The 24443-nt window shown below is 45.9% G+C and overlaps 1 protein-coding gene across 3 annotated transcripts in view; it reads left to right on the top strand.

The window, feature by feature from the left end:
- The window catches only part of SAAL1 (serum amyloid A like 1), an 887265-nt gene that overhangs the window by 486166 nt on the left and 376656 nt on the right, over positions 1-24443 (top strand). For all 3 annotated transcript variants that reach the window (XM_069623790.1, XM_069623789.1, XM_069623791.1), the window contains one exon: positions 14850-14932. In XM_069623790.1, the coding sequence (XP_069479891.1) occupies positions 14850-14932 (83 nt within the window). The remainder of the gene's footprint in view (positions 1-14849; positions 14933-24443) is intronic.

Below are 24443 nucleotides of genomic sequence, written 5' to 3' on the forward strand. Positions count from 1 at the left end.
CTGGAAAATAGGGGAATGAGGGTGGCTAACACTTCAAATGTGGGGGTGGAGGGACTACCTTCAGAGACTTTTTGTGGGTGAGGCAAACGTACTTGTTTGAGGCCAACTTCCTGTTCTCCAAAGGAATGTTTGTAAAACTAGAGGCAAATGATCAGAAAATGGTGCAATTTAAGGCACATTGGGCCAGTGACATTGCCCAGACCAAAGCCATGGTCAGATTTAAATACAAAAGGCACATTTGTATTTGTGCCTGCCACCATGGTAATGCAGTGGTTGTTATTTGGTGCACGGTTGGCATTGTTAATTGCTAGTTTGTGGTGCATGTCCAGCTGCATTGTTCCATAATTCCATATTAGTCTGAGTGGCACTACAGTTCAAGTGTCTTTGGGGTTGTCAGTGCCCAGCCAGAACGGAGGTATCATGACATAGTTTCAAATGACGTAGCATCATTTAGCCTAACATCACATTATATTTTTATTATTCACCAGTAACACATTTACAGCTGCAATTAATTATCAGAAGACTGCTTTGACATAACACTAGCAGACCCTTCACAGAACAATGTGAAATGCTACTGCTTGATAGAAGTAACTCAGAGATCCCAACAAGATGTGTTTTGAGGGTGGATGAAAAGAGCAGGTAGTAGGGGAGAATGGCCATAGGGATTTGCATGGCCATGGGCAGTCAATCGGTAGGTAAATAACCAAACGCCCAAAGGCTTTGTGTCCCTCATAGAGCTATAGGCCGCTTTAAAAAAAGTAACAAATGGAATCTTAAGAAACTTCCATCTCTGTTTGTGTGAAAATGAATGGAGCATAAGGCGGATGTTGACGCTCCCATAAGCCCCCCACCCGTGTGGTTTGTTGCTCCTCCTCATATCTCACCTCTCTTCTGTCCTCCCTTCCTGTGACAATCGTTTTTGCTTATATGCACCACTTTCATTTCCACCTTATAGCCAAATCTAAAAATGGTATACAGCGTTATTGGGTTGTCAGTTAGGCATAGTGTGCGAAGAATCACCTCAAAATCATTCTGCCTCCTACAGAAATCTGCAACACAACTTCACGCAACTCCAGCACCAAAACACAGGTTACACAATGAAGTGGACACCACCTGAAGACAACTGTCAACATTACATTTCCCTAAATGCCACACTAACCGACTACTGATACACCAACACAATGCTCCACACTCCTTCGGCACTGCTCTGACAGACGCCACAAACAAACAATTTACTTTAGCGAAGTGGAGTGCACATGAACAACTACTCAAGACAAGTCACAAAATATCTAAAACCTGCACACGACAAGAAGCCCCAGTATTTCAGATCTGCACACCAACATTGTAACAAAGCTTCCTTGCTCTGCTTCCCTCTTGCTCCTCTTGCTCCAACTAACTATCGCCCCATAACCACGGTCCCATTCTTACTCAAAATCATCGACAAACTGGCCTACAACCAAATTCAAACCCATTTAGAATCTAACCAGCTCCTCGGCACCAGACAATCAGGCTTCAGGCCCAACCACAGCACTGAAACAGCACTCTTGGACCTCAAAATCCAGATGGATGCCATCAGAGACTCAGGGAAACTTTGCATTCTCCTGTTGTTGGACCTTTCAGCAGCGTTCGACCTGGTGGACCACGACAAACTCTGCAACTCACTTGCCCGTGAATTCAACTTCTCTGGGGCTGCCACTGCTTGGGTGAAATCTTTCTTAACGGACCGCACCTCCAGAGTGTCCATAGGCAAAGAAGCAGCCAACCCCATTCCAGTCCCCATAGGAGTGCCCCAAGGCTCTTGCCTTTCTCCCACGCTGTATAACGCATATACCAAGCTCCTGTTCTCTGCACTTGACGATATGGGTGTCATTTACACTAATTTTGCGGATGACACCCAGATCCTCATACCTCTTACAGGCAACTATGACCAGGACACTTTAGCTATCAATAAAATTTATGTCATCATACAAAACTGGATGGCCTTGAACAGCCTATGTCTTAACGATGAGAAGACGGAAGTCCTCATCGTAGGAGCTCCAGCCAAGTTAGCAACCCTTCAGCCAGAATATTCAACTATCAACATCGACGGCACCAATATCCCAGTGTCAAAACAAGTAAAAACACTGGGCGTGTACTTCGATGCTAGCCTGACCATGACCAAACAGATCAATGCACTTTCCTCCTCCACGGCCTACACTTCCAAATTAATCGCACTCAGCCGACAATTTCTGACCCCAGCAAATTGCCTCACCCTGGCCAGAGCACTGGTCCTATCGAAATTGGACTACTGCAACGTATTACTACTGGGCACATCCAACACTAACCTAGCCAAAATGCAACTTTTGCAAAACAAAGTCCTGAGGGCAGCACTAGGCATAAAAAAATCAGACCACATATCCAAGACCAGGAAAGATGCCCACTGGCTCCCCATCAAAGCCCGCATCATTTTTAAAACACTATGCATCACCCACAAATGCATTACTAAAAAAGGACCTACCTACCTCAATAACACTCTGCAACTTAAAACTAACATAAGATTACTGAGATCCAACGACAAACTCCTCCTGGACCCCCCTCGATTCAAAACCACTAGAGCAGGGGGCAGCAGCTTCACCACTTTAGCCCCCAAACACTGGAACACCCTACCCATCACCATCAAAACAGCATCCTCCTTTAAGCTCTTTAAGAAACAGCTAAAAACCTGGTTATTCAACCAATATTAGCACCCTAAGATAGGACCCCTCCATCGGACACTGTTGTAAATACTTAGGCCACTGTATATTTTTGTGAATATGTTGTAACCTATATCTTGTATTGAACCCTCTGTAATGTTTTGATTGTGACTAATTCCTAAGCTATCTTATAACCTCGCCGTGACACCTGAGGGTCTGGGCGTGTAACAAATATACAAAATAAATAAATAAATAAATAAATAAATATGTTAGTCCCCCTCCTCATCTCTTGCTGAAGATCTAAGAAACTGTGAAAGCATCAGAAGGTGTGCTATCCAAAACTCAATAACCTAGCATATCCGGGCAAAGCAGAACTTCGCTCATTAGTACTCTAGGTGGACAAAGCAAACTTGGTTACTGGAAGGAACAAGGTGGGAAATGTATGTTGGTTCTGTAGCGGCAAATCCCCTATACTAGAATCTTGGGTACACTGAATGGCTGCTTAGACTATACATCTGCCACTTAAATCACGTGATACTGGACTGAAAGAGGACCAGTGCAACAGTAAATCAATTCCAGGTCACTGTCATGTGGGGGCCACTAAACAAGAAGCATACAGAAACACAATATTGTCCCTAAAATCATTACATCTGTCTCATTATAAGGGAGTCTGTTTTCACATAGTATAAACATAATCACTTTTAACGACTCCAAATGTTGTAGTGAAGTCACAGACAAATGTAATTATTTCCTGAGTATTAGTATTATCACAGACTTTGGTGAAGCTGGGATTGTAGCTCATTCTCCAGTTCAGGCACTTGACCACATACATTCCGAGCTCTACTTGGTACAAATATTATATATTTGGGATTTCAAGGACTAAAAGGCTGCTGTCCTATAGATTACTTACAGCCCCAGAAGCTTTTGACTAACTTCATCATGCCAGCTCTGTGGGTGAGCAGTTTCCTTCAGCAATGGCACTTTGGAGCCTCGGGCGTTGAGTGAGTGGGTAGTGGGTAGGTGCTTAATCTCAATGGTGTTTCAGGCCTGAATTTGAAAAGGTACCTCTCTGCTGAGAACCATATGATGGGTTTACTTGCACTGTCAATCAGTAGATTGTTGCACATGTTGCTTTGTGTGCTTGAGCACCATCACTCACTCTGTATATTCTGTAAGGGAGGCATGATATCAAACGTATGACAGACACAAGAGCTGCAAGTTCAAAACCTTTATTAAAGTTTTCAATGGGTTTGGAAAACTTCTATCTTGCTCTACAACTAAAATGGAAGTATTCTTGATCATCAAAATAAACTAAAAGGCAGCCCTAGTCAGTTTGTCAAATAAAAATGGCCTATACTAAATAAACCTAATTCCTGCCCTTACTAAAAACAACAAATATGAAAATGGGGTGTGTAGTTCAAAAAGGAAAATATCAGTGTCTTTAAAAGAAATATCAGGATGTCCGTGTTATCCAAAGCTAACGCCCTTCCCCGTATTGTATAGCAGTGGGTCAGTTACAACATGGTGGTTTGGAGATGCTCTTTGGACGGTAAGCACGATTCTGCAGTTTAAACCGTGGACCTGGGCCTACTTGACCTTCCATGATGTAGTCGCTCATTCTCAGCTCACCAAAAAGTGCGTTCACAGCTCACCAAAATGTTTTTCACAGTTCAACAAAAGTTCACGTTGGTCTCCCTCATCCGGGCTCAGGACCTCGCAATCATAGCACTTGTAGGGGTTCCCTTCCTCAAGCTTCAATCACACTCTCTGGGCTCCACTCAGTCAGGCTCTAGCCTTGGTTCACCTTGCTTTCACTTTCAAAGTCTTTCGAATGTGCGAGGATTTCTCCAAGTACCTCAGCATGACTACTTTGACTTTTGCTTACGTATCACTTTTACCTCCTACACCAAAACATGGTTCACGTAGTTTCAAACACAGAAAAAAAGTTCAAAGACAACAGTTTCAACCAGGTTTTCCCTCTGCCGGGTTTCACGATCGAAAGTTAATTTCTTATATCTGGTTTCTTTCATTCAATTCTTGCCGCTTCACAAAAGACATCAAACAAAAGACATCAAACATTTCACAGAGACTTTCGAGTGGGCAGTCGCCTTTTGCCGGACCACTCCGCTACTCTGGATCTTTCAGTTTAACATTCAATGACGCTTTACAATAATGCTTTACCCCTCACACAGGTCTCCGTCAGCCGGGCTCGGGCCCCTCTGGATTTGCAAAAATAATTGTCTCTGGACTTCAAGGCCCAGAATGAAACAGTTTCCCCCAAATGGCATCCATGCTGTTTTGGGAACTGCAGAGGGTCTTAATGGGATGTTTTCTTGAGGTTAGGGTCTTTTCACCTGTCCCTCAAAGGCCTGGGCTTTTCTGTCTCACCCGGGGGAGGAGCTCCGGTTTGGGCACTCCCAGGTAACCCCAGCTGCCCCTGGTTTGGCTCCCTGGAGTCCGAGCTCCCTCGCCATACTGCAGCCTTCCCTGTACTCGCAGGCCCAGTAGTTTTGCAGTCGTCCTTACCTCAGGCCTTCCAGGGTCTCTCCAGCTGCAGTCCTTCTCTCCTGGCTGCTGTGCTTCCTCCAGCATCTCCAGCTCTCCCAAGTGTGCCTGTGTGCTCTTTTGTACTGACTGGGAGGCTTAACCGGTTTCAAGTGGGAATAATTGTAGAGGGAGGCCTGACCTTGCCTGGCCTCATTATCAGGACATTGCCATAAAGTTGGTATGGTTGATGTGCATTCCTTCCCTTGAGTAATCTTCATTACTCCTGTTTAACTCTTCTTCTTCCCAGTACTTGAAGGAATGAATGAATGAGATTCTGTGAAATGTAGTGTTTAGCAGACTTTAAAAAGAGATCAATTGAATAATTGTTAAGAGATCTGTCTATAAGAAAATAGGGATTATGGGGTTTGTAGTGTCCCTCAGAAGGGTAGGGAAAGTTATTGTTAGAAAGAGGAGAATACATGTGGCGGTGTGGATAAATGGATTTGGTTTCCCATGAGGCTTTCGCCTTCTTCTCTTTAAGGGAAAGCGCTGGGGTAGGATGGGACTTAGTTTGGAATATCCCTTGAAGGCTGGGGGGATGTTGGGTAGAGATAACACGTCTCACCTTCGGATATCCCACCCCCACTCCCCGAGGACCCCTCACCCAGGTGATCCTCCTGCACTGGTCCTCCCCCAGGGTCTGGATCCAAAGGTGATGGCTGTGCCTTGACCACCTGAGCAAGAGTTCCCCGCGGTCTAGACAGTGAGACACCCTCAGGTTTCTCACAATTCCAAAGCATTCATTAAAAATAACTCTAGGAAAACAAAGAGTTAAACATAGCTTTTAATGGAATAGTCAACCCCAACATGAGGAAAGCAAATCTATCTAAACTTTAATATTTAATTTCAAAAACTTGAAGCTAGATCGGAACAAAGGGAAAATCACTCCTGGATGGAAACAGAAGGTGACTAGGGTAAAAAAGGGTTGGAATGTGGTTTTTAGAAGCTATACCTTCATAGCTGGAAATAGTTAAGTGCGAAAAATGGGGTGATCGCTTTAGCTGACAATTGTATGTAGGTTCCCCGAGGTACTTTTAAACCAATGAGAAATCAAAAATACATTTTTTAACATGCGTATGTTAGCTCAGAATTGCTTATTGTTGTAACAACTTAAAGTAATATATTCAGTTATTTTAACTTTTATATAAGGTTAATTTACTGTTTACATTATTGTCAATGCAAAATTAGCTATTTTTACTGCTTTTTTCCCAGATTTTTTAATTTAGGGTTATTTCTGGAATAGAACATTTTCCAACCACAGCAAGATGACTTCTCAACCCCCATCTATTCCCCACCCAAACCCGATCTTCTGGTTTACTGGCGATTGCTATATGTGCTTTGACTTCGTCTGTACTGTGTACTTACTCTTTGCACATTTAAGCTCAGCCCAGGAGTAAGAAAGAGATGAACTTTGATACATCATTACCTTCTCCCCCTTTGATAGGCCGTAAATTATTATGCATCCTCTTTTTGAGGTACTCGTAGTAGGATGCAAAGATGCCACATCTTTCTGCTGTTTGCATTTTGGACACCACATCGAGTTGATCAGTTGTTCTTTTCTCAATCTTTCTGTTTCTTCAACTCTTATCAGAGCCAATTTTCTGCAGTTTCTTAGTGGTATCTGCTTTAATGCTTTTACTTTCTCATCTAGGGTTTGCATAAACTAGTACACCAGTCCTACGGCATGGAAGGAGATGTGGGGGAATCACTCTCCTCTTTCTTCAACAGTGTTTTTATTTGCCTTTTTATATACATTATTCTGCATATATCATGATCCCTTCGTGTGCAGTGCAGACCGCTTAGTTATAGCTGTTTCTTTCATTCCATCTAAAAGATTATGGTTTCAAGGTCAGAGCAGGATCATCAATGGTGGCCATGGATACTGGTAACTCTGGCGGTTTCTCAGTGTGCTTTTGCACCATGGGCCTCCCTTGTGTGGTCCCCTAAATCTTACTCTCTCTCCCATGCACCCTACCTCCCTCGGTCCATCCCTCCTCATTCCCCATATCCTTTTTGTGTGTTTACCTACCTTTTAAATCCCTACATAGCAACTAATATGATTTAATGTTCACTATTTTGGTGCATGTTTTCAGATTTTCTTGTGGAAGAGTGCCCCGTACCCTACTTAAAGGGGTAGGTTTTGCTTGTTACATGCGCTTGCACATTGTAAAATGGGGCACTTTGAAAAACATTTACCTGTCCACGTTTGTTTCCCAGTCCACCCCTGCGGATTGAACATGAAACAATAACGGACCTCTGAGGCCAACCAGGGCATGGCTTACTTTTGAGCAGAAAGAGTGAGCTTAAGCATATGTAGAGTACAGGGAGAGCCCAACCTGTTAATATATATTGTAACGATTCACTGGATCTCGTCACTTCTCTTCAGAGGGGAGCCCTTCCCTGGAGGTGAACCTGCTATGCAACAATCCCCCAAGGGAGAGACTCCCCTCACGGGGACACAGACTATGTTCCGTGATGGAACTCCATGACCCCCTTGCCTTTGAGACCATAACATTCCTGCCGTCCTGCAATAACCAACCTGAAAGCACTACTGTTTGTTACTGCAATATTCCTTCCTTTCCTCATTTAAGGCTTAATACTCCAAGACGAGGAGGAAAATACAGAGTGTTAAGTGATCTCCCAAAAGTACTGAGAAGAGTAAGATTGAATGAGTGATGCAAACTACTCCTTTTCCAAGTCTAGACAGTACTGAGAAGAGTTGGCCCCAAGGAGACAGGAAGAATATTCCATTGATACAAACTAATTATTATGGCACTCCTATGGGGAGGACCCAGCTACAGGACATACACAACAAGAATGGTCTTGATGAAGAGAGAAACCTGCATGCAGCCTGTCAGCCCCTGGAGATTCAAACCTGGGTACCAGGATGTGAGCAGGAGGAGCTGGTCCTCGGTTGTGAGGACACCCTGGAATGGTCAGCAGAGCACTCCGTAGTCAGAGACCCGACCTGTGCAGAAGCTGGAGAGAAGGCTGACTGTGATGTGAGCTCCGAGAGGTGGACCGTGCGGTCCTTCAACTACGCAGACCTGGAAAGGCCAAGAAACCCACAGAGCCAGCGCAGTGCAGCGGGAACTGGAGAGAGACGCGAAGAGCGTTCGACAAGAGCGAGTGAGACCAACACCCTGGGAAGAATCGGTGACGTGTCCCCACCAGAAAAAAGGTTACAGGAGCCACAGGAGGGGTCTGCGTAAGAGTGAAAAGTGCTTCAGCAATAATCTCCCTCGTACCATTATGATACATTGCTCAAGAGTGTTTAGATGTGGCTATTCTGTGACATACTTTTCAATGTTTCCTGAGTCTAGTTGAACGTCCCTTCGTTTAAGAAGGAAAATGGTAGTTTGTACACCTCATAAAAGAATTATTTTGTTAACTGTATGCCATTAGCAGTCATTTAGAGAATAATAGTTCTCATAAAAAAACAGATGGTTGAGCCCCGTTGCCAGACTGCTCCCTTTTCTAAGTCATGTGGTCAAAATTCGACAATACCAGCGCTGGGCCCATGAAGCCTTTACAAGCCTACATAAGCTTAACCACAGCATGGTACATCACCATGCTCCAAGCCCATCTTGATGGTGGCATTCCATGTCTACTGGGCAAGACAGTTTGATGTTCCATGTTTGGTGTAGCCAAAACCTTGTGCATGAGCAGTGCAGTTTGAATCTAGTGCTGTCCTGTGAAGAGGCAATATGAAGGGGGGGGGGGGAGAAAATGTTTCAAAGACTACTTGCCGTCGTATGGTGGTAAAAGATGCATAGTGCGACAAATATTCAAAATATCAATGATCATTACTGTATAACAATGTAAGTCAGTTTATTGGCACGTCATTTAATGCAAGGCCCGCATTCGACTTTAAGCTTTAGTTTTGCAGTTTTAGTTTTATGAGCACCCCAAGGCATAAGCTTCAACATTCAAAACTTTTGGACTTCCAATTATCTTCAAGTAATTAACTGGTATTTGTCTGTTTTGCAAGCAAAACATGTAATGAACAGTTTTTTGACAAGACTTCCCAACCGGAACATGCCAGATGTTGTATTACATGATTAAAAGCGCGGTTTGTTGTTTATACTTTATTTGGCATTAAGCCATAAAAGTACATCTGAAACAATTTCATTAAATGTGCACAATAAAAATTTCATCATACATTAATCGCCAGGATAAAACATTTAAAAACAACTCTAAAATGCCTGCTAAGTATTAAAATCATAATAGGATAAAGTTGTGAGGTACTCATGCCGGCACACCATTGAGCCATTTCATTCTGTGCGCCATGTTAGCAACTACAAAGTTCAAAACATGAGCAAGAATGATCAATTTGCCACATCCCGGGTGACCAGGATAGAAAAACAGGTTTAGGACAAGGGGAAATAAAACACAGTGCCCAACGCCATTGAAAACAGCTGGTGAAGCAAAACTTGCGTCTTTAAATGGCACAATTATTTCATACTGTTGGCATTATAGATCACAGCCATTTACAACATTAGTCTTGCTAGCCTATTTCTTCTTAGCCAGGCTCGATGCAGGAATGTACCAACAAAGAAGACTGTTTAGGTCAGTTGTGCATTTGCAGACTTTGGAAGTTGTTCAATCATACCGGGAAATGTAAATCTGCCAGAGCTGATAGACAGGAGGGAGAGCTGCAGAGACTTGTGCTGCACCTTGTGCTGACACCGGTCTGAATGCTGCCAGAAAGTACGCCTAGTACGATCGTTATGTTTTTTGGTAGACCTCACACGTATGTATGTTTGTGCTCTGGCCGGGACCAGAATCTCTGGGGTTCTCCCGGGGTGTGCGAGAGTGGTCGACCTTTAAGTACATGGCAGACTCTCCCTAGCCAGTATTAGATCAGTGGGCTTTTTGAGTAAAGTTTACATATTTAAACATATATGTTACTTTTTCATTATTAGATCTCATTCCCTTAGGGTGCCCCCATGTGTTTTCTCAGCAGTGTTCTTTCAGAAATGTACTTTGAACTCTCTTTCAGTTAATTTGGATATTTTCTTTGGCTCACACCAGTACCGTGTGCAAATTCACAGCTTTCTCAAGGCACTTTCATCTTTTCTTGTATTAGCACCACCATCACCAACTGTGGGCTTGTTACTTTTCGCCACACCCCCTGATGGGCACCTCCTGGGTGCCTGCACGCACTTACCTCGCAGGGCTCTTTACAAAATGGACTAGAGAGGGAAGGACCTGGTCTGTGCCTTGTTAGCGGCGCCTATTCGCACCGTTGTCAGGCAAAGTTCCCGCCCCTAAGCGGTGTTTAGTGTATAATGACACATGGAGGCGTGGTCTCGCTCTGAACACGCGTAAATGGTGGCCCGACGTCAGACGCGGAATCTAGCAGCAGTGGAACACAGAGGAACTTGAATCCCACACGGCATGTCAATATACAAGCAATTGTACGAGGTAAGAGCGGGATGACACCACTTTCCGGCCAGCAAATGGGTTTTATATGAATGGGATTTGTACTGATGGCGAGCGTGCTGCAGTGGATCTTATCCCCTGGCGCAAGGTTTTCTTCCCACAGCCCCGACTGTGTGCCGCGGCTGCCGCGGTGGTGGGTCCCCTCGGGAGGCAGCAACCGGTTTGCTGTGTCCCTGGGGGCCTCGCACCCTGCGGTAGGCACATACGGCCGGTGGGGCAGTTCCAAATGCTCCATTGGTCCAGCCCTCTCACAGTGGGCTGGTACCTACATTGTTCAATGAATCTGGCAGACTGAAACCCGAGTTGGGGTGTGCCTTTATTATTGCCCTTCCAACGTGCTTCAGTATACCTCATTTAATTCTGCCGATTTCTCTGGCATTTCAAATCCCTTCTGTTAATTGGCTTCCCTTCTTTGGTCTCTTTTCTCATTTTTAGTGGTTGCAGATGGCCCTATTCCCCTGAGCCAACTGGCCCGTATTAAATCTGGCTGGGAGAAAACAATACTTTGGTGGAAAAAGGGAAACAACTGCAAGGTAAATCATGATGTAGTTGCATTAAGAAGGTTGGCTCCGTGACACATCGTTATATTAGGGCACAATTGCCTGGATTAGAACCATGATAATTGTAACAATTCAGATAACAATGTCCTGACAGGATGTATATATATATATCTGTATTTGAAGATATAACAACATCGTAACCAAGAAGGAACTTTGTCCTTGGCGCAGCCCTGCTAATACTGCACGAAGACACTAGATTTGAAGCCAACATACCTTTGGTGAGAGAGCATAGTTTTTGGTCATCCAATATGATGTGCCATCACATATTTCATGGCTGTCAATTTGTGGAATAGTATATTTCACCTACACTCTTTGATCCCTGGGCCATCTATGGGTCGGGTCAAGAGTGTGAGGGGTTGCTTTTGATTTCTTCATTTGTTGTTTTTTCATTCTTTTATCTGACTTTTCATTGCTGATCTTTCTTGACTCTAACTGAAGTTTGTTTGCTGTAATCCCTTTTGGGAGAGTGGTGGGGGTTGGATGACGTCCTATGGGAGGCAGTCATTTTTCTTCCAGGAATTTCAGGAAGAGCATTTTTGCCTCACCTGATAAAAACACGGGTAGATTCACCCGAAATTGGGACATGCCTAGAGTAATTGGGGGCATGGCTATGACAAAGCAGCGTGTCAGATTCATAATAGCCAAGATAAATGTAAAAGAAAGCATGAAGGAAACTATAGAGAAGGATTGTAAACTTAGTTCTCTCTCTCTCTCTCTTTTTTTCTTTTTCTTTTTTTGACCTTCTTCATTGGTAAAAGTGGCTATCCGGGAAACACACTTGGTCTACAGAAACCTGACACCCTGTAAAGCGAAAGAAAATACCCTTTCAACATTGGACACCAACTTGAATTCTCTTTGTATTAAGAACTGTTTGTTGTTTGTAATATATATGTCCTGATGAGGTGCACCAGATGAAAAATTGTATAGGCCGATCTGGTTGCCCGAAGCTCGAGTCGACAACACCATAGAGCCCACTCCTCTCCGAGTTGGCTCTAACTTGGGTTTACATAGAGAAAATGTGGTAATTGATGTGTGTTCAAGAGCAACCACCTTGGAACATTTACCCTGTTTTTTATTCTTAAAATATTGTTAACTAGGCACTTGGAGCAATTAAGGTACTAACCCAAATAAATGTGATGTTCTGAGTTACAGAACAGAATTATCAGGATTGCGATTTTTGCACAAAGTACGAGTGGTGTTTGTATGTATGGGGATGAAAGAGTATGTGAGGAATGATATGCAAGATGTGAGTTTTTTGTTGGTCTGACAATATGTGTGCTTTGAGAATTGGTTTTTAATAGATGTGATATTAATACACTTGATGTGTTTCTTTGTAAATGTTTTCCATGATTATAGAATGATCAAATAAATAAAATAAATGAATTCTGACATGCTGTCTTTTGTCTAGAACATATACCTCTTAAATAGGGTTATTGCTTTGGAAGGAATTATGTGGCGTTTTTACGCATGAATTGCACGAATCAACAATAGGAGGGTGTGAACTTATCTACGGATAATTGCAGTTTTGTATGGGAAATTTAAATCTGCCAGAGCTGACAGACAGGAGGGAGAGCTGCAGAGACTTGTGCTGCAACTTGTGCTGACACCGGTCTGACGCTGAGAGAAAGTACGCCATGGGAAGCGGTGTGGAGGCGAATCCTGATGGCGGAAAGAGAAGCAGGAATGCAGAAAGCCCGCCGCCCGAGAATGTGAGACTTCGGGAACCGGCACAGTCGAGAAGGATATGGCGAAGGCGCAGCAGCTAACAGTACGCATGCCGAGCCAGCAAATTGAAAGGAATAAAAGTGGACAAATGCGAGAAACTTAAATTACCCAGTAAGCCAGGGAAGACGGATGGGTTAAGGGGTTGCCTGAAAGGGTGTGCCGTTTCATGAAAATAACACAAGAGACGCAAAGTGAAGCCTATGAAGAGATTAACATATTTGTGAACCATGCTACTTGCGGGTGGCTAAACCCATATCGCAGGAGAGAAAGCAAAATAAATAAGAATGGTCTTGGAAAAGGGGCAGAGACCCAATGTGTGAGAGAAGAAATTAATATTGAAACGAACTTTAGCAAACAAGGCTCGATAAGCTAACATTGTGCAAATATTTCATGGATAAGTCCTGGCAGGAGAGTATACCAGGCAAAGTCAAATGTGTGTAAAAAGTTACAGTAAGAGGAGAACCTCAAGGAAGATCCATGCCCTTGAGAGTTTGAATTGTTGTAAATGTGGAAAAGAGCCTGGCAGGGGAGTATACCAGGTGACCTGCGAGTCTGATACCTGCACCCAAATAATCATACAATAGAAAGGAATCCCAAGTAAGACATATGCCCTTAGGATCATTGAAGTATCTTAAATGTGAAGAGAAACCGTGAACAAACAGGTGACCTGCGAGTCTGGGACCCGCACCCAAATTGTAATACAGTGAAAAGATTATCCCAAAGAGGACACATGCCCTTTGGATTTTGAACTGTCTTGTATTTGAAAAGAAACCTGGGCAATGGAGCCATTACCCCCTAGAACTGTGAACACACCAGGCAGAGGGAGTTATCCTCTAGGGTTACAAGAAATGTGGTTATTCTATATTTGAACCTTTCGTATTGGTAAAAAGGAATCTAGGGAAGGGAGCCATTCCCTGGAACTGTGAACATTGTCCACTTGGAACCTTTTGGTTGGATTTATACCTTTTTGTTGGATTTGAACCTTTGAAAACCAGAGACAATATCCTTTGCACCTTAGAGTTAGTTTTAGAGTGTGAGGGACAGGATAGGATTTGGGACACAGGACATACTGATGCTTTGAACATCTTGACAAAGGACAGACCCCTTAGCTTTGGTTGAGATATGGAAATACCTCCTAGATTATGGTTACTGAGGCATTTTCCAACCCCTTTTTGATTTAATAAAAGTGTATGACCCCAATCATAGGATCCCTGTCTGTGTCTCATTTCTGACTCCTCACAACAAAATAAATGCTCCTTATACGCTAAATTACATGATAAATGTACTTTTATGTGCAAATATGGTGTTTGTTCATATTGTGTATTTGCGGTTAACTATCTAGGAAACCTGCATGCTTTCATCTACACAATTCTATGCCTGGTATTGTCAAACTTCTAACAGTTCTTCATTACAACTATATTTCTGCTTATTATCTAAGATTTGTGTTGTAAAAGTTGTGGTGCAGCAGATTGGGAGATCTGGCAGTCAGCCACACAAATGCACACGCTCTGTGTCCATGCATTTTGCTTCCTTTAATGGAGACCTCTTCACCTCCACTCACAATTCCAGTATAAAATCCATGTCTATTCTACTCTGTTTATATATTTCCGGTGATAGTTGACAGGTTAAGAGCTCGCCTCTGACCTAGGGCAGGCATGCATTGATCCAGGCTCTGACTTTGAACCTTCAGCTGGTCGAATCATTGGGTACCATTAATTAAGCAGTGATAACTGTAAATACTGCGGTGAGTAAGAGGAGTAAGGCATGAATCATTCTATAATAAAGTTTTTATGAAACACATGGGGCAAAGCCACTTTTGCATAATTTGTTTTAATATAGCATTTGTTACCTGGCCTCATGTCTCTTTAATGAATAAATGTGTCATTAATTTTGTGCGCAGCTCGGACAACCCTGAAGGGCTTGATGTGTACATGCATATCTTGCAACTCCTTACAACCGTGGACGAAGGTGTTCAGGCAATAGGTGAGTCGTTTTCAATGCCTATACTTTTATAAACAATTTGGATGTTAAAATGAATGCTGCTTTGTGTCTGACAGCGGGATGAAAGTAGCACCCATTCACGTACATTTGTCTAAACAAAAAGTTGCAGAATTAATAGTAAACATTTCTCTTTTTTATTTTTTTTATTTGAGTTTTATTAGTTTTTGACATAAAGGTGAAACGTACATATACTGCGCATATTACACGCGCATTTTTGCTTGAGTGGTATATGAACGTGAAATCAAAGTAACAGTATAATAACAAATAACTTTCCCCCCTCCTGTTGAATGTCGTTTTTCAACCCCTCTCCCTCCCCCCTCCATCCCCACATCAAAGCTTTTAATTCTTCCAGTTTGTTGGCGTAGGTTCTGCTCTTGTTTAGTGGTCGACGGGACAATTGTCGTTGATGGTCTATATGGGGTCAGAGTTTGTGACTGGGTTTGCGACAGGCCTGGTTTGCATGAAATTGTTCAGGTGATGCTGGGTCGTATTGAGGCACAATGCTTTCTAGGGACTTTGGCGTGGTGGGTTGTTCCCATCTGTGCCTGTGATATACTGGCTGGCAAAGTGGCACCAGACTTCCTCGTGTCGAGGGGCCCTGTCGTGGAGGGCTGCAGTGATTCTTTCCATTGTATAAATGTTCATTGCAATCTTTGTCCAGTCCTTTTTACTTGGGAGGTGTGAGGATTTCCATTTGATGACCAGGCAGGCTCGCGCTGCCAGTAGCAATGGGGATGCCAATCCTTTTATCCTGATCAGTTCCTCATCCTTTTGCTCCAGGCCGAAAAGAGTCAGGAGAGGGGATGGTACCCGTTCAATACCGTCTATCTGTTCGATCCATCCTAGGACCTCTTGCCAATATATACAGACTTTGGGGCAGCCCCACCACATGTGCCAATAGTTGGCTTCCATAACGCATAGTCGCCAGCATCTCGGGCTGGTGGTCTGGTACATTTTAGAAAGCCTGTGTGGGTCCTACTGCCATCTGTGGAGTAGCTTTATTGCATGCAGTTTATATTGGGCCGCAATGGATATTCAGGAGGGTGTCTCACAAATTCTGCCCCATGCTTGTTGATCGAACTCTCTGCCAAAGTCCTTTTCCCATCTTTATTTGAGGCGGAGGCTCAGAGCTTGTTCTTTGCAGACCAAGGATTATACATGAGTGCTATCAGGCCCTTGTTTGTGATAGTCGTGTCCAGGATTTTTTCGAACGGCGTAAGCTCTCTTCGTGTCTTGTCTTTCCATTCTCTTTTGGATAGGACACCTTTCAAACACAGGTACAAGAAGATTGGGATCGGGTGCAGTTGGAGGGCTTCTTCTAGATCGGCTATTGGTATGAATTTGTCATTTCTCCACAGCTGGCCGACCCTTTTGAGGCCGGCATCAAACCAGGTTTGGTATCTGGCGTGTTCAGGGATTTCTTCTCGGATTCCGGGGGACCAGAGGTGGCTCATGGGGGAAGGCCATGTAGTGACGCCAGTCATTCCTTTCCCTTCCTTCCATATGTTCCATGTTGTCCTCAATATTGGGTGGTTGCGCAATCTTCTCATGAGCTTTGGTCTGGGGACCCATAGCCATTCTGGTAGAGTTGCGGGAGTTAGGTTGTCATTGTCCAGTTGGACCCATTGCAGATCCTTTCTGTCTCTAAGGTGTGGGATAAGGATTCTTAGTTGCGCCGCTTGGTAATATCACTCGATGTCTGGAAGGCCTACCCCTCCTTGCTCTTTCGGTAATATGAGGGTTTCATACGGTATTCTTGGCTTCTTTCCCTCCCATAAGAATTCAGTTATTGCCTTTTTCAATTGTTTGAAGAATTGTACTGGAACTGGGACGGGGGGAGTACCTGAAAGGGGTATAGAGAGCGTGGGAGGGTCACCATCTTGATGGTATTCAGACGACCCATCCAGCAAATCGCGACGGACTTCCATTTGGCGAGGTCCGCTTTGAGGGCATCTAGAAGTTGCGGAAAGTTAGCCTCATATAAGTGTGAGATGTCTCTCGTTAGGTTGTCCCCCGGATACCTTAATGTGGGGTCGCCGATAATTAGACCCAAACGCTCGAGGTTCATTCGTTGGTCCGTGTTGGGTTCGTGAAGTGGGAAGAGGATGGATTTGGTTCTATTCATTTTGAAGCCTGACAGAGCACCATATTCTTCTATCAGGTGGATTGCTTGGGGAATCGATGAAAGCGGGTTCTGCACATGGAGCAGGATGTCATCTGTGTACAGGGCTAGCTTGCATTCTCTGCCATTCACTCTCAACCCCTCAACACTGTTGTTTGTTCTAATCGTTTGGGCCAGTGGTTCCAGTGACAGCGCAAAAAGTATTGCAGACAGAGGGCAACCTTGTCTACTCCCTCTGCTAAGTGAGAACCAGCGAGAGTACTGTGAGTTCCCTGCACCCGAAGCTTGTGGCGCCGTGTAAACAGCCTTAATTCCTCATCGGAGGACAGAGCCCAGGACTATTTTCTGTAGTGTGGCTTCCAGGAAGTGCCATTCGACTTAGTCGAACGCCTTATCAGCGTCAATCGAGAATAGAGCAGGCGAGTTCGGCATTTTCTTGGCCTCGTGTATGAGGTGAAGGGTCTTCCGGGTGGAGTCTGCCCCCTGTCTGCCGAGGGCGAATCCCACTTGGTCGTTGTGGATTATGGCGGGCATATGTGACTCGAGCCGCAAGGTGATGACTCTCGTCTAAATTTTGGCATCCGTGTTCAGGAGGGAAATCAGGCGGTATGATGCACATAGTTGGGGGTCCGTGCCTTCCTTGGGTATGACTGTTATGAGCGCCTCTGAGAAGGATTCGGGGGCGGAGCCCGATTGGAGGATGTTATTGAAGAGCTCAACCATGAATGGGAGGAGAACGCCCATAAAGGTCTTCTAGAACCCTGCCGTGTAGCCATCATTTCCGGGGGCTTTCCCTGTTGAGGGTCTTTTAATTGCCTCTTCTATTTCCTCTCCTGTGATGGAGGCGTCGAGAGCTTGTGTTACGTCTGAGGGTTGGCTTGGGAGAGATATCTTGTCCATGTATTCCGTTATCGCTTCCGGATGTGGGGCGGCGTTTGAGGTGTATAGCTTCTCGTAGAAGCTGGCAAAGGCTTCTGGTATGTCGGTGGTGCTGGTTCAGTGGGGTACTTCTTTGTTTCGTATCGTTGGTACCCATCGCTCTCTGCGTTGCCCTTGGAGCCTTGCTGCAAGTAAGGCATCAGCCTTATCTCCTTTTTCATATTGTTTTTGCTTTAGATATTGAAGTTTACGCACAATGCGGTCGGTTTCTAATCGCTGCAGTTCATCTCTCTTGTCGTTGGCTTCCTCAATCTTTTGGGGTCTATCAGGGCCAGCTGATTAGGCGATGTGGTCCAACTGGGTTATTTCTTTTTGGGGCCTATTTTCTATTAGTAGGCGTTCTCTTTTCTTTGCTGCTCCTTCTTTAATGAGTATCCCTCTCCATGTGGCTTTACCGGCTTCCCACACTGTATTCGCAGAAATCTCGCCTGTAATGTTTACTTCGAAATACTGGGCAATGTCTTGCCTGAGTTGGTCTTGAAATACTGAGTCCTTACAAAGTGTCTTGTTGCATCGCCACTTAGAGTTTCTCTGGGGAGCGCCAACCAACTGATGGTGGTCATCACCATATCGTGGTCCGACCATGTTACAGAAGATATATTGGATTCAGACTTTGCCTCAATGAGGTCTGGTGTGAGATATGTAGTTGATTCTGGTGAACGTAGCGTGAGGTTTAGAGAAGAACGTGAAACCTGTTCGTCTCGGGTTTATATGTCGCCATGCGTCTAAGTTTATAGGCTTCCATCATGTCTGCAACCTGTGTGCGACCGGATTCGGATGGGGTGGCCGCTAGAGGGTTGCCTGCTTGTCTGTCCCATTCTGGATCAATCCACCTATTAAGATCTCCTCCCAGGATCATTATACCTTCTGCTTCCATCATAACTTTGGGGACTGTATGCTGTAGGAACCTGGACTGTCCCGAGTTGGGGGCGTATATGGATGCGAGTGTGATGATAGTGCCCTGTATTTTGCCGACCAGCACAAGCGCTCTGCCGCTTACGTCGGCCCAGGTTTTAAGGGTTTTGAACCGGAGCTCTTTGTTGATTAAGATGCCGACTCCGGCTTTCTTAAGTGGGCTTGACCCCCAGTATTCGGAGGCAACGTTGGCATATAAGACCTTCCTCTTCTCACCCCTAATGTATCTGGTTTCCTGCAGAAAAAGGATATCGAGCTTCGCTCTATTGAACTCTCTGGACACCAGACACCTCTTGGTGGGGGGAGTTAAGCCCTTTAACGTTCAATGTGCCGACTTTAATTGTGCCATGCCTGTCGTTTGTTGTCATTTCTGTCAACCACTTGTAGATTTTCTTGATGGTGTCGAGTCCCGTCGCCCGTCACTAGGTACTGCCGCCTTGGAAGTTGTCTGATAAATGCTCCTAACTAGCTGAGGCTGTGGTGTTGTGAGCTGCCCTCCCTCTAGAGGTATTCATTGTGATACCCCTTGCCCTCTGTTCACTTTCTTCCTCTTTCCCCTTTTCAATGAGGGTCAACATCTTGATTCAGTGGCATCCGGATTGGACCTGTGGTATGTAGCCAGTCCAATTTTCGGACCACCGGTGGGGACCGTTACTTCCCGGTTCCTGTCTCAACTATTGCCGTTATAACGTTTTTGAGCCCCCGTCCCCCTTCCCCAACACTTAAATTCCAAACAATAACTTATACGTAAAACGAATGCTGATACATGCTGATACATGCGGTTTCATGGTTCCTCGTCAGCCGACTGTTTCCCCCCCCCTGCGCGTTCTGGCGCAGGTCCCTGTCTCGGTCAAGCCCCACACCAGGGGCGCACGGGGTGCCGAAGTGTTAACAGAAGACTGTGCGGCATCATTCAGACAACCGTTGCAGAGATTCGAGATGGAGGGGAGTGTTATCATTTGTTGCCCTCTGGTGTATCGTTTGGCCGCCTGTACTTCCTTGATCCCTTGACTCTTTTCCTCCTTGGGCCCTGGAGCTCCCATCTCGCTTTATTCTGCTCTGGCTCCTCTCTTGCTCCTTCTCTTGGGCCTGTTCCGAGAAGGTCTGCGATGCAGTCTCTGATCTCTTCTTCAGATCGCAGCTGTATCTTTCTGCTTCCGTGCTCGAACGTGAGGGAGAAGGGGTAACCCCTCCTGTATCTCGTGCCCTGTTGTTTGAGCCATTTTGTTAGAGGACTGCAGAGACGTCTCAGGGCCAGGGTGAGTGAGGATAGATCCTGAAAAATGGTTATCTGCACCCCCCCACCCCCAGCGTGAGGGGGCCCCCGGACCTGGCTTTCGTGAGTATCCTTGCTCTGTCCTGGTATCGGTGGAATCTGGCCAGTTTTGGGTTTGTCGATGTCCTCATCTGCTGCTAGGATTTTAATGATATCATGTATCATTTGTTTGAGGTCCTCTTCCATTTCCCCATCACGCTCCGGTATTCCGAAAAACCGTAGGTTGGTTCTTCTTTTTCTATTTTCTAAATCATCTATCTTGAGACAAATTTCCTCCTCCCTCTTCTCTATGTTGCGTATCCTAAGATCCATTTGGGTTTCAAGGGTATCTATTGAGGCTTGATTGTTCTGAACACCCTCCAGTCTCTCTTCGATGTTATCCACTCTCTGGGTCATCCCATCAATTTTGCCGCCGAGGCTGTCCCCATGTTTTTGATTTCACTCAGGAGGGCAGCTGTCGCCCTTGGTAGCTGCCGCTCCCGTTTCTGAGGCTTTGGTAGACATTGTAGTTTCGTGTTCGGAGCTCGGGAGGAGCGGAGTGTATGCATATTTCACTAACTTGCTTTTAGTGGTCATGAAGCAATTGTCGTGACAGAGGAGGCACACGCCCCTATTGTGGGGGCTTTTCCCTCTGTACTAACCCGTTGTGGGGTGCGTGGGCTGTTACTTTTTCTGCAGGCAGGGGCTGGCTTTGGCGTTGTGCTGAGGCATCCGTTGCGCACTTCTGGGGTGGTGGTGGCGTCTCTATGCTTTATGGTGTATTTATATTGTCAACGGGATGGGAGGAGGCACTTGCCCTTGTTCCAGGGGCTCTACCTTCCACCCGGCCAGGCATCTATTAGCGGATCAAGTGCGCCTCAAAGGGCGTCTCAGTGTTCAGGATGTCCTGAGCGTAGTCTCTGGAAGGCTTGGGCGCAATCAGTCTCTTTATTTGGAGTCCAAGGCACAATTTCGGTCTCAGGCAGAGGCGCTGGTTCTCTGTGTCGCTGCTAGCCACTTGCGCCCATGCCAACGCAGTCGGGGACCGGCCGATGGCTTATCCGTGCCGCAGAGAGTCCGACACTGTCGCTTGTTCGGAGGAGGGCACACGCCCCAGATTCGGGAGCCCAACCCTCCATACATCCTTTGATGTGACGGTGACCCCCCCTGCCTGGTTCTATCAGAAAAGCTTCCAGGACCGTACATGCGGTTAACAGCAAGATTGCCTTCTTACCTGGTTTGGGATCGCTGGCCCGATGTGTTTTTCTTAGAGCCAGGATGCGGGTCCTGGAGCATTGCAGATTACCATGGCAACTGGGTCGGCGTCAACAGCGTTCCGTACGTACACGGCGTGGTTTTGTGTCACGTGATAGTATGTAAGGAGTCCCGAAACTTGCCGCGGTGCTCCTAATTGAGTTTCATCGCTTCGTTTTGTTTCGGAAGGTTACTGGCATACTTATGATTACTCATAGCTTACGTCTCACGGATCTACGACCTGTTTAACCCTTGTCTGCCTCGTCTTGCCCGACTGGAATTCTGACCTGCTGCCTGTCCCTGGATTGCTTTTGTCTACGTTGGTCTTGTCTTTTGCCCGCCTGTATTTACGACCTACTGCCTGCCCCTGGATTTTTTCGGTTTACGTTTTGTCTAGTATACTGCCTGCCTGGAATTCCGACCTGCTGCCTGTCCCTGGATTCTATCATTTTATGATTTGTCTTGGTACTTTCCTGCCCGTACACTACTTCAATCTGAGTTTGAATCCTTGTCATGATTACACTCTTCCCTTAGTATCTTGCCTCATACCTTGGGTACTGCTGACCTGTGACACGGTTGCAGGGAACATCCGGAGGAGTAATCCATTGATACTTGTTTCCTCCTCACAATCCCTACACTCCCGACACTCCATGAACTTAAATATGGGACTCCCAGGCTCACGCCTCTGCAAAGAAGATTGAAGTACGTCCTGCCTTCTGGTCCACTAAAGGAGTAACAACCTGCATTAGGGGTCCCTGTGTCGTCATGTCCGGTGGTCCCGTGGGACCTAGAGACTGACCACCTTAGGGCTAGGCATCTGTCATGACACCCACACGACCCATACGTACAATCCAGACCACCCGGCCTGATACCTGCTCCAGACGTTCCATGCGGATTTGCATCTCCAAAATCCACCACGCGCGGAGTTCCGCGCTGAGAAAACATCAATCAGGCTCCTGGCGATTGTGGCCCAGATGGCGATGGGGTGCATCATGAAACGCCGGCACCACTTCCTGGTCACGTGTCATCTGATACCGGTCACGTGATACTAGGAGATTTTGCCCAACGAATCCCGTTGCCGCTTCCTGCTCCTCTGTATCACGTGACACGCCATGCCGCCCATGTGACCTGATGGAGATGCAGTCACATTATCTGGTCTCCGGCATAAAGGAACACTGATCACGGACTACTCCGCTTCTCAGCTGTTCAACAGTGTTCGAGTGGCGTTTCGTTTTGCTTGGATCCCGTTCTTCTGGCTATTAGACCTTGAGTTTCTGGAATTGGACTGCTTTCGTTTTTTCCCTTGGATTTGTTGCTTGGAACTCTGTTTTCTTGGATTTTTTGACCTCGTGCTTCGTGTTACTGGACTGCCTTCGCTTGTACCTCAGAATTGGTGTTTTGGAACTTTTGCTCCTTAGGATTTTGGAATTTTGGCTCACGGACTTAGGACTGCCTCTGGATTCCGTTCTGCTTTTGTGGACTCTGTCCTTTGAACGCTGAGCACTACTTCAGGCGCTTCCATCAAGGGGAACCAGGTTACCCGTCCTCCTCTGGGTGTTCTATTATTCTCCAGCACCTGGGGACTACCCGCTCCCTCCTCACACTGCAACATTGGTAGGTGCTGTTCTTACTTCCTTCCTACTATTGCCCTTTGTGATTATTGACCTTGTATTCACGATTTCCTAACCTGCTTCCCTTGCAGCTACCTGGTACGTGCGCTCCTGCCTCTTGTGCACCTGTGGTCTCAATAACTGGTTAGGGAGCATTCTTTGATTTCTCCCTGACCGGTGCTTGGGGACGGAGGTGTCCATAGACATCGCAGTAATCTCGGCGTGACAGACTGAGAAGCCTTTCTGCCTTGACTATGGATACCGCTGCCGGGGATCAGATGGCTGCTTTGGTCCAAGCCATCACAGTTCTTAGAGCAGACATGTCAGCCGCCACAGCTGCCATCCATCAACGGTGGGACACGATACAGAGCGAACGTCATGCGCTTCCCCCTGACCCCGAGTTCGGGGATGCCCCCCCCCAGGGGGCCCCACCTGTTCCTGCTCCAAACCGTACGCCTGTCTATGTCCCGACTGCTTTTCCCTTGGCCCCTCCCGAGAAGTTTCAGGGCGATCCCCGGAAGTTCTGAACCTTCATAAATCAGTGTAAGCTCCACTTCCTGTGTCGCCCACAGGCCTTCCCAGACTCCACTACGAAGGCAGCTTTTACACTTTCACACTTGGGGGGAATAGCTGCCGCCTGGGCCAACCCATTACTCGAGACCAATAGTCATGTGCTATATGATTTTGACCTATTGATCACGGAAATGACCAGGGTTTTTGATACCAGGCATAAAGCACAGGCTCGGGACTTAGAACTGCTTGAATTGAGCAAGGGTAAGACAACACTGGTTGACTATATTACTTGTTTCAACTAGTTGTCGGTAGAGACAGCATGGCCAGAAAACAAAAAGGCTGTGGTGTTTTATCGTGGTCTCAATGATGCTATGAAAGATGCATTAGCTGTAATACCATCCTTACCAGACCAATACCCCGAACTTGTGGATTTATCCCTACAAGTGGATGCCCGAAGGGCCGAGAGAAGACACGAGACTGGGAAGTCTGTGCCCTTCTCAGCCAGCCTGCCAACCAACAATACTCGGGGCGAACCCATGCAAATAGGTGGTATTCGCAGTCCTATTAAAGCCTCAGAAAGAGAGCGACATAGGTCCTCCAATGCATGTTTCTATTGCGGCCTGAATGGCCACTATGTCAGAGAATGCCCCCGACGCCCCAAACCTAAGTCATCGGTTTTTCAGAGAGCCCATACCTAAATGAGGGGGATTGGACGGGTTCACCTTCTCTCCCCTCCTCGGAAACAGTCTCAGGACTCGTCGGTCCCTTGCATATTCAGGCCCTTCTGATTTCAGTAGACAGCACTCATCACCAAGTACGCTTAGTCATCGACTCTGGGGCTACGGGTAACTATGTAGACATAACATTGGCCGCTTCTCTCAATCT

Source organism: Ambystoma mexicanum, chromosome 11 (genome assembly GCF_040938575.1).
Source record: "Ambystoma mexicanum isolate Mex_15411 chromosome 11, UKY_AmexF1_1, whole genome shotgun sequence".
NCBI classification, from domain to species: Eukaryota; Metazoa; Chordata; class Amphibia; order Caudata; family Ambystomatidae; genus Ambystoma; species Ambystoma mexicanum.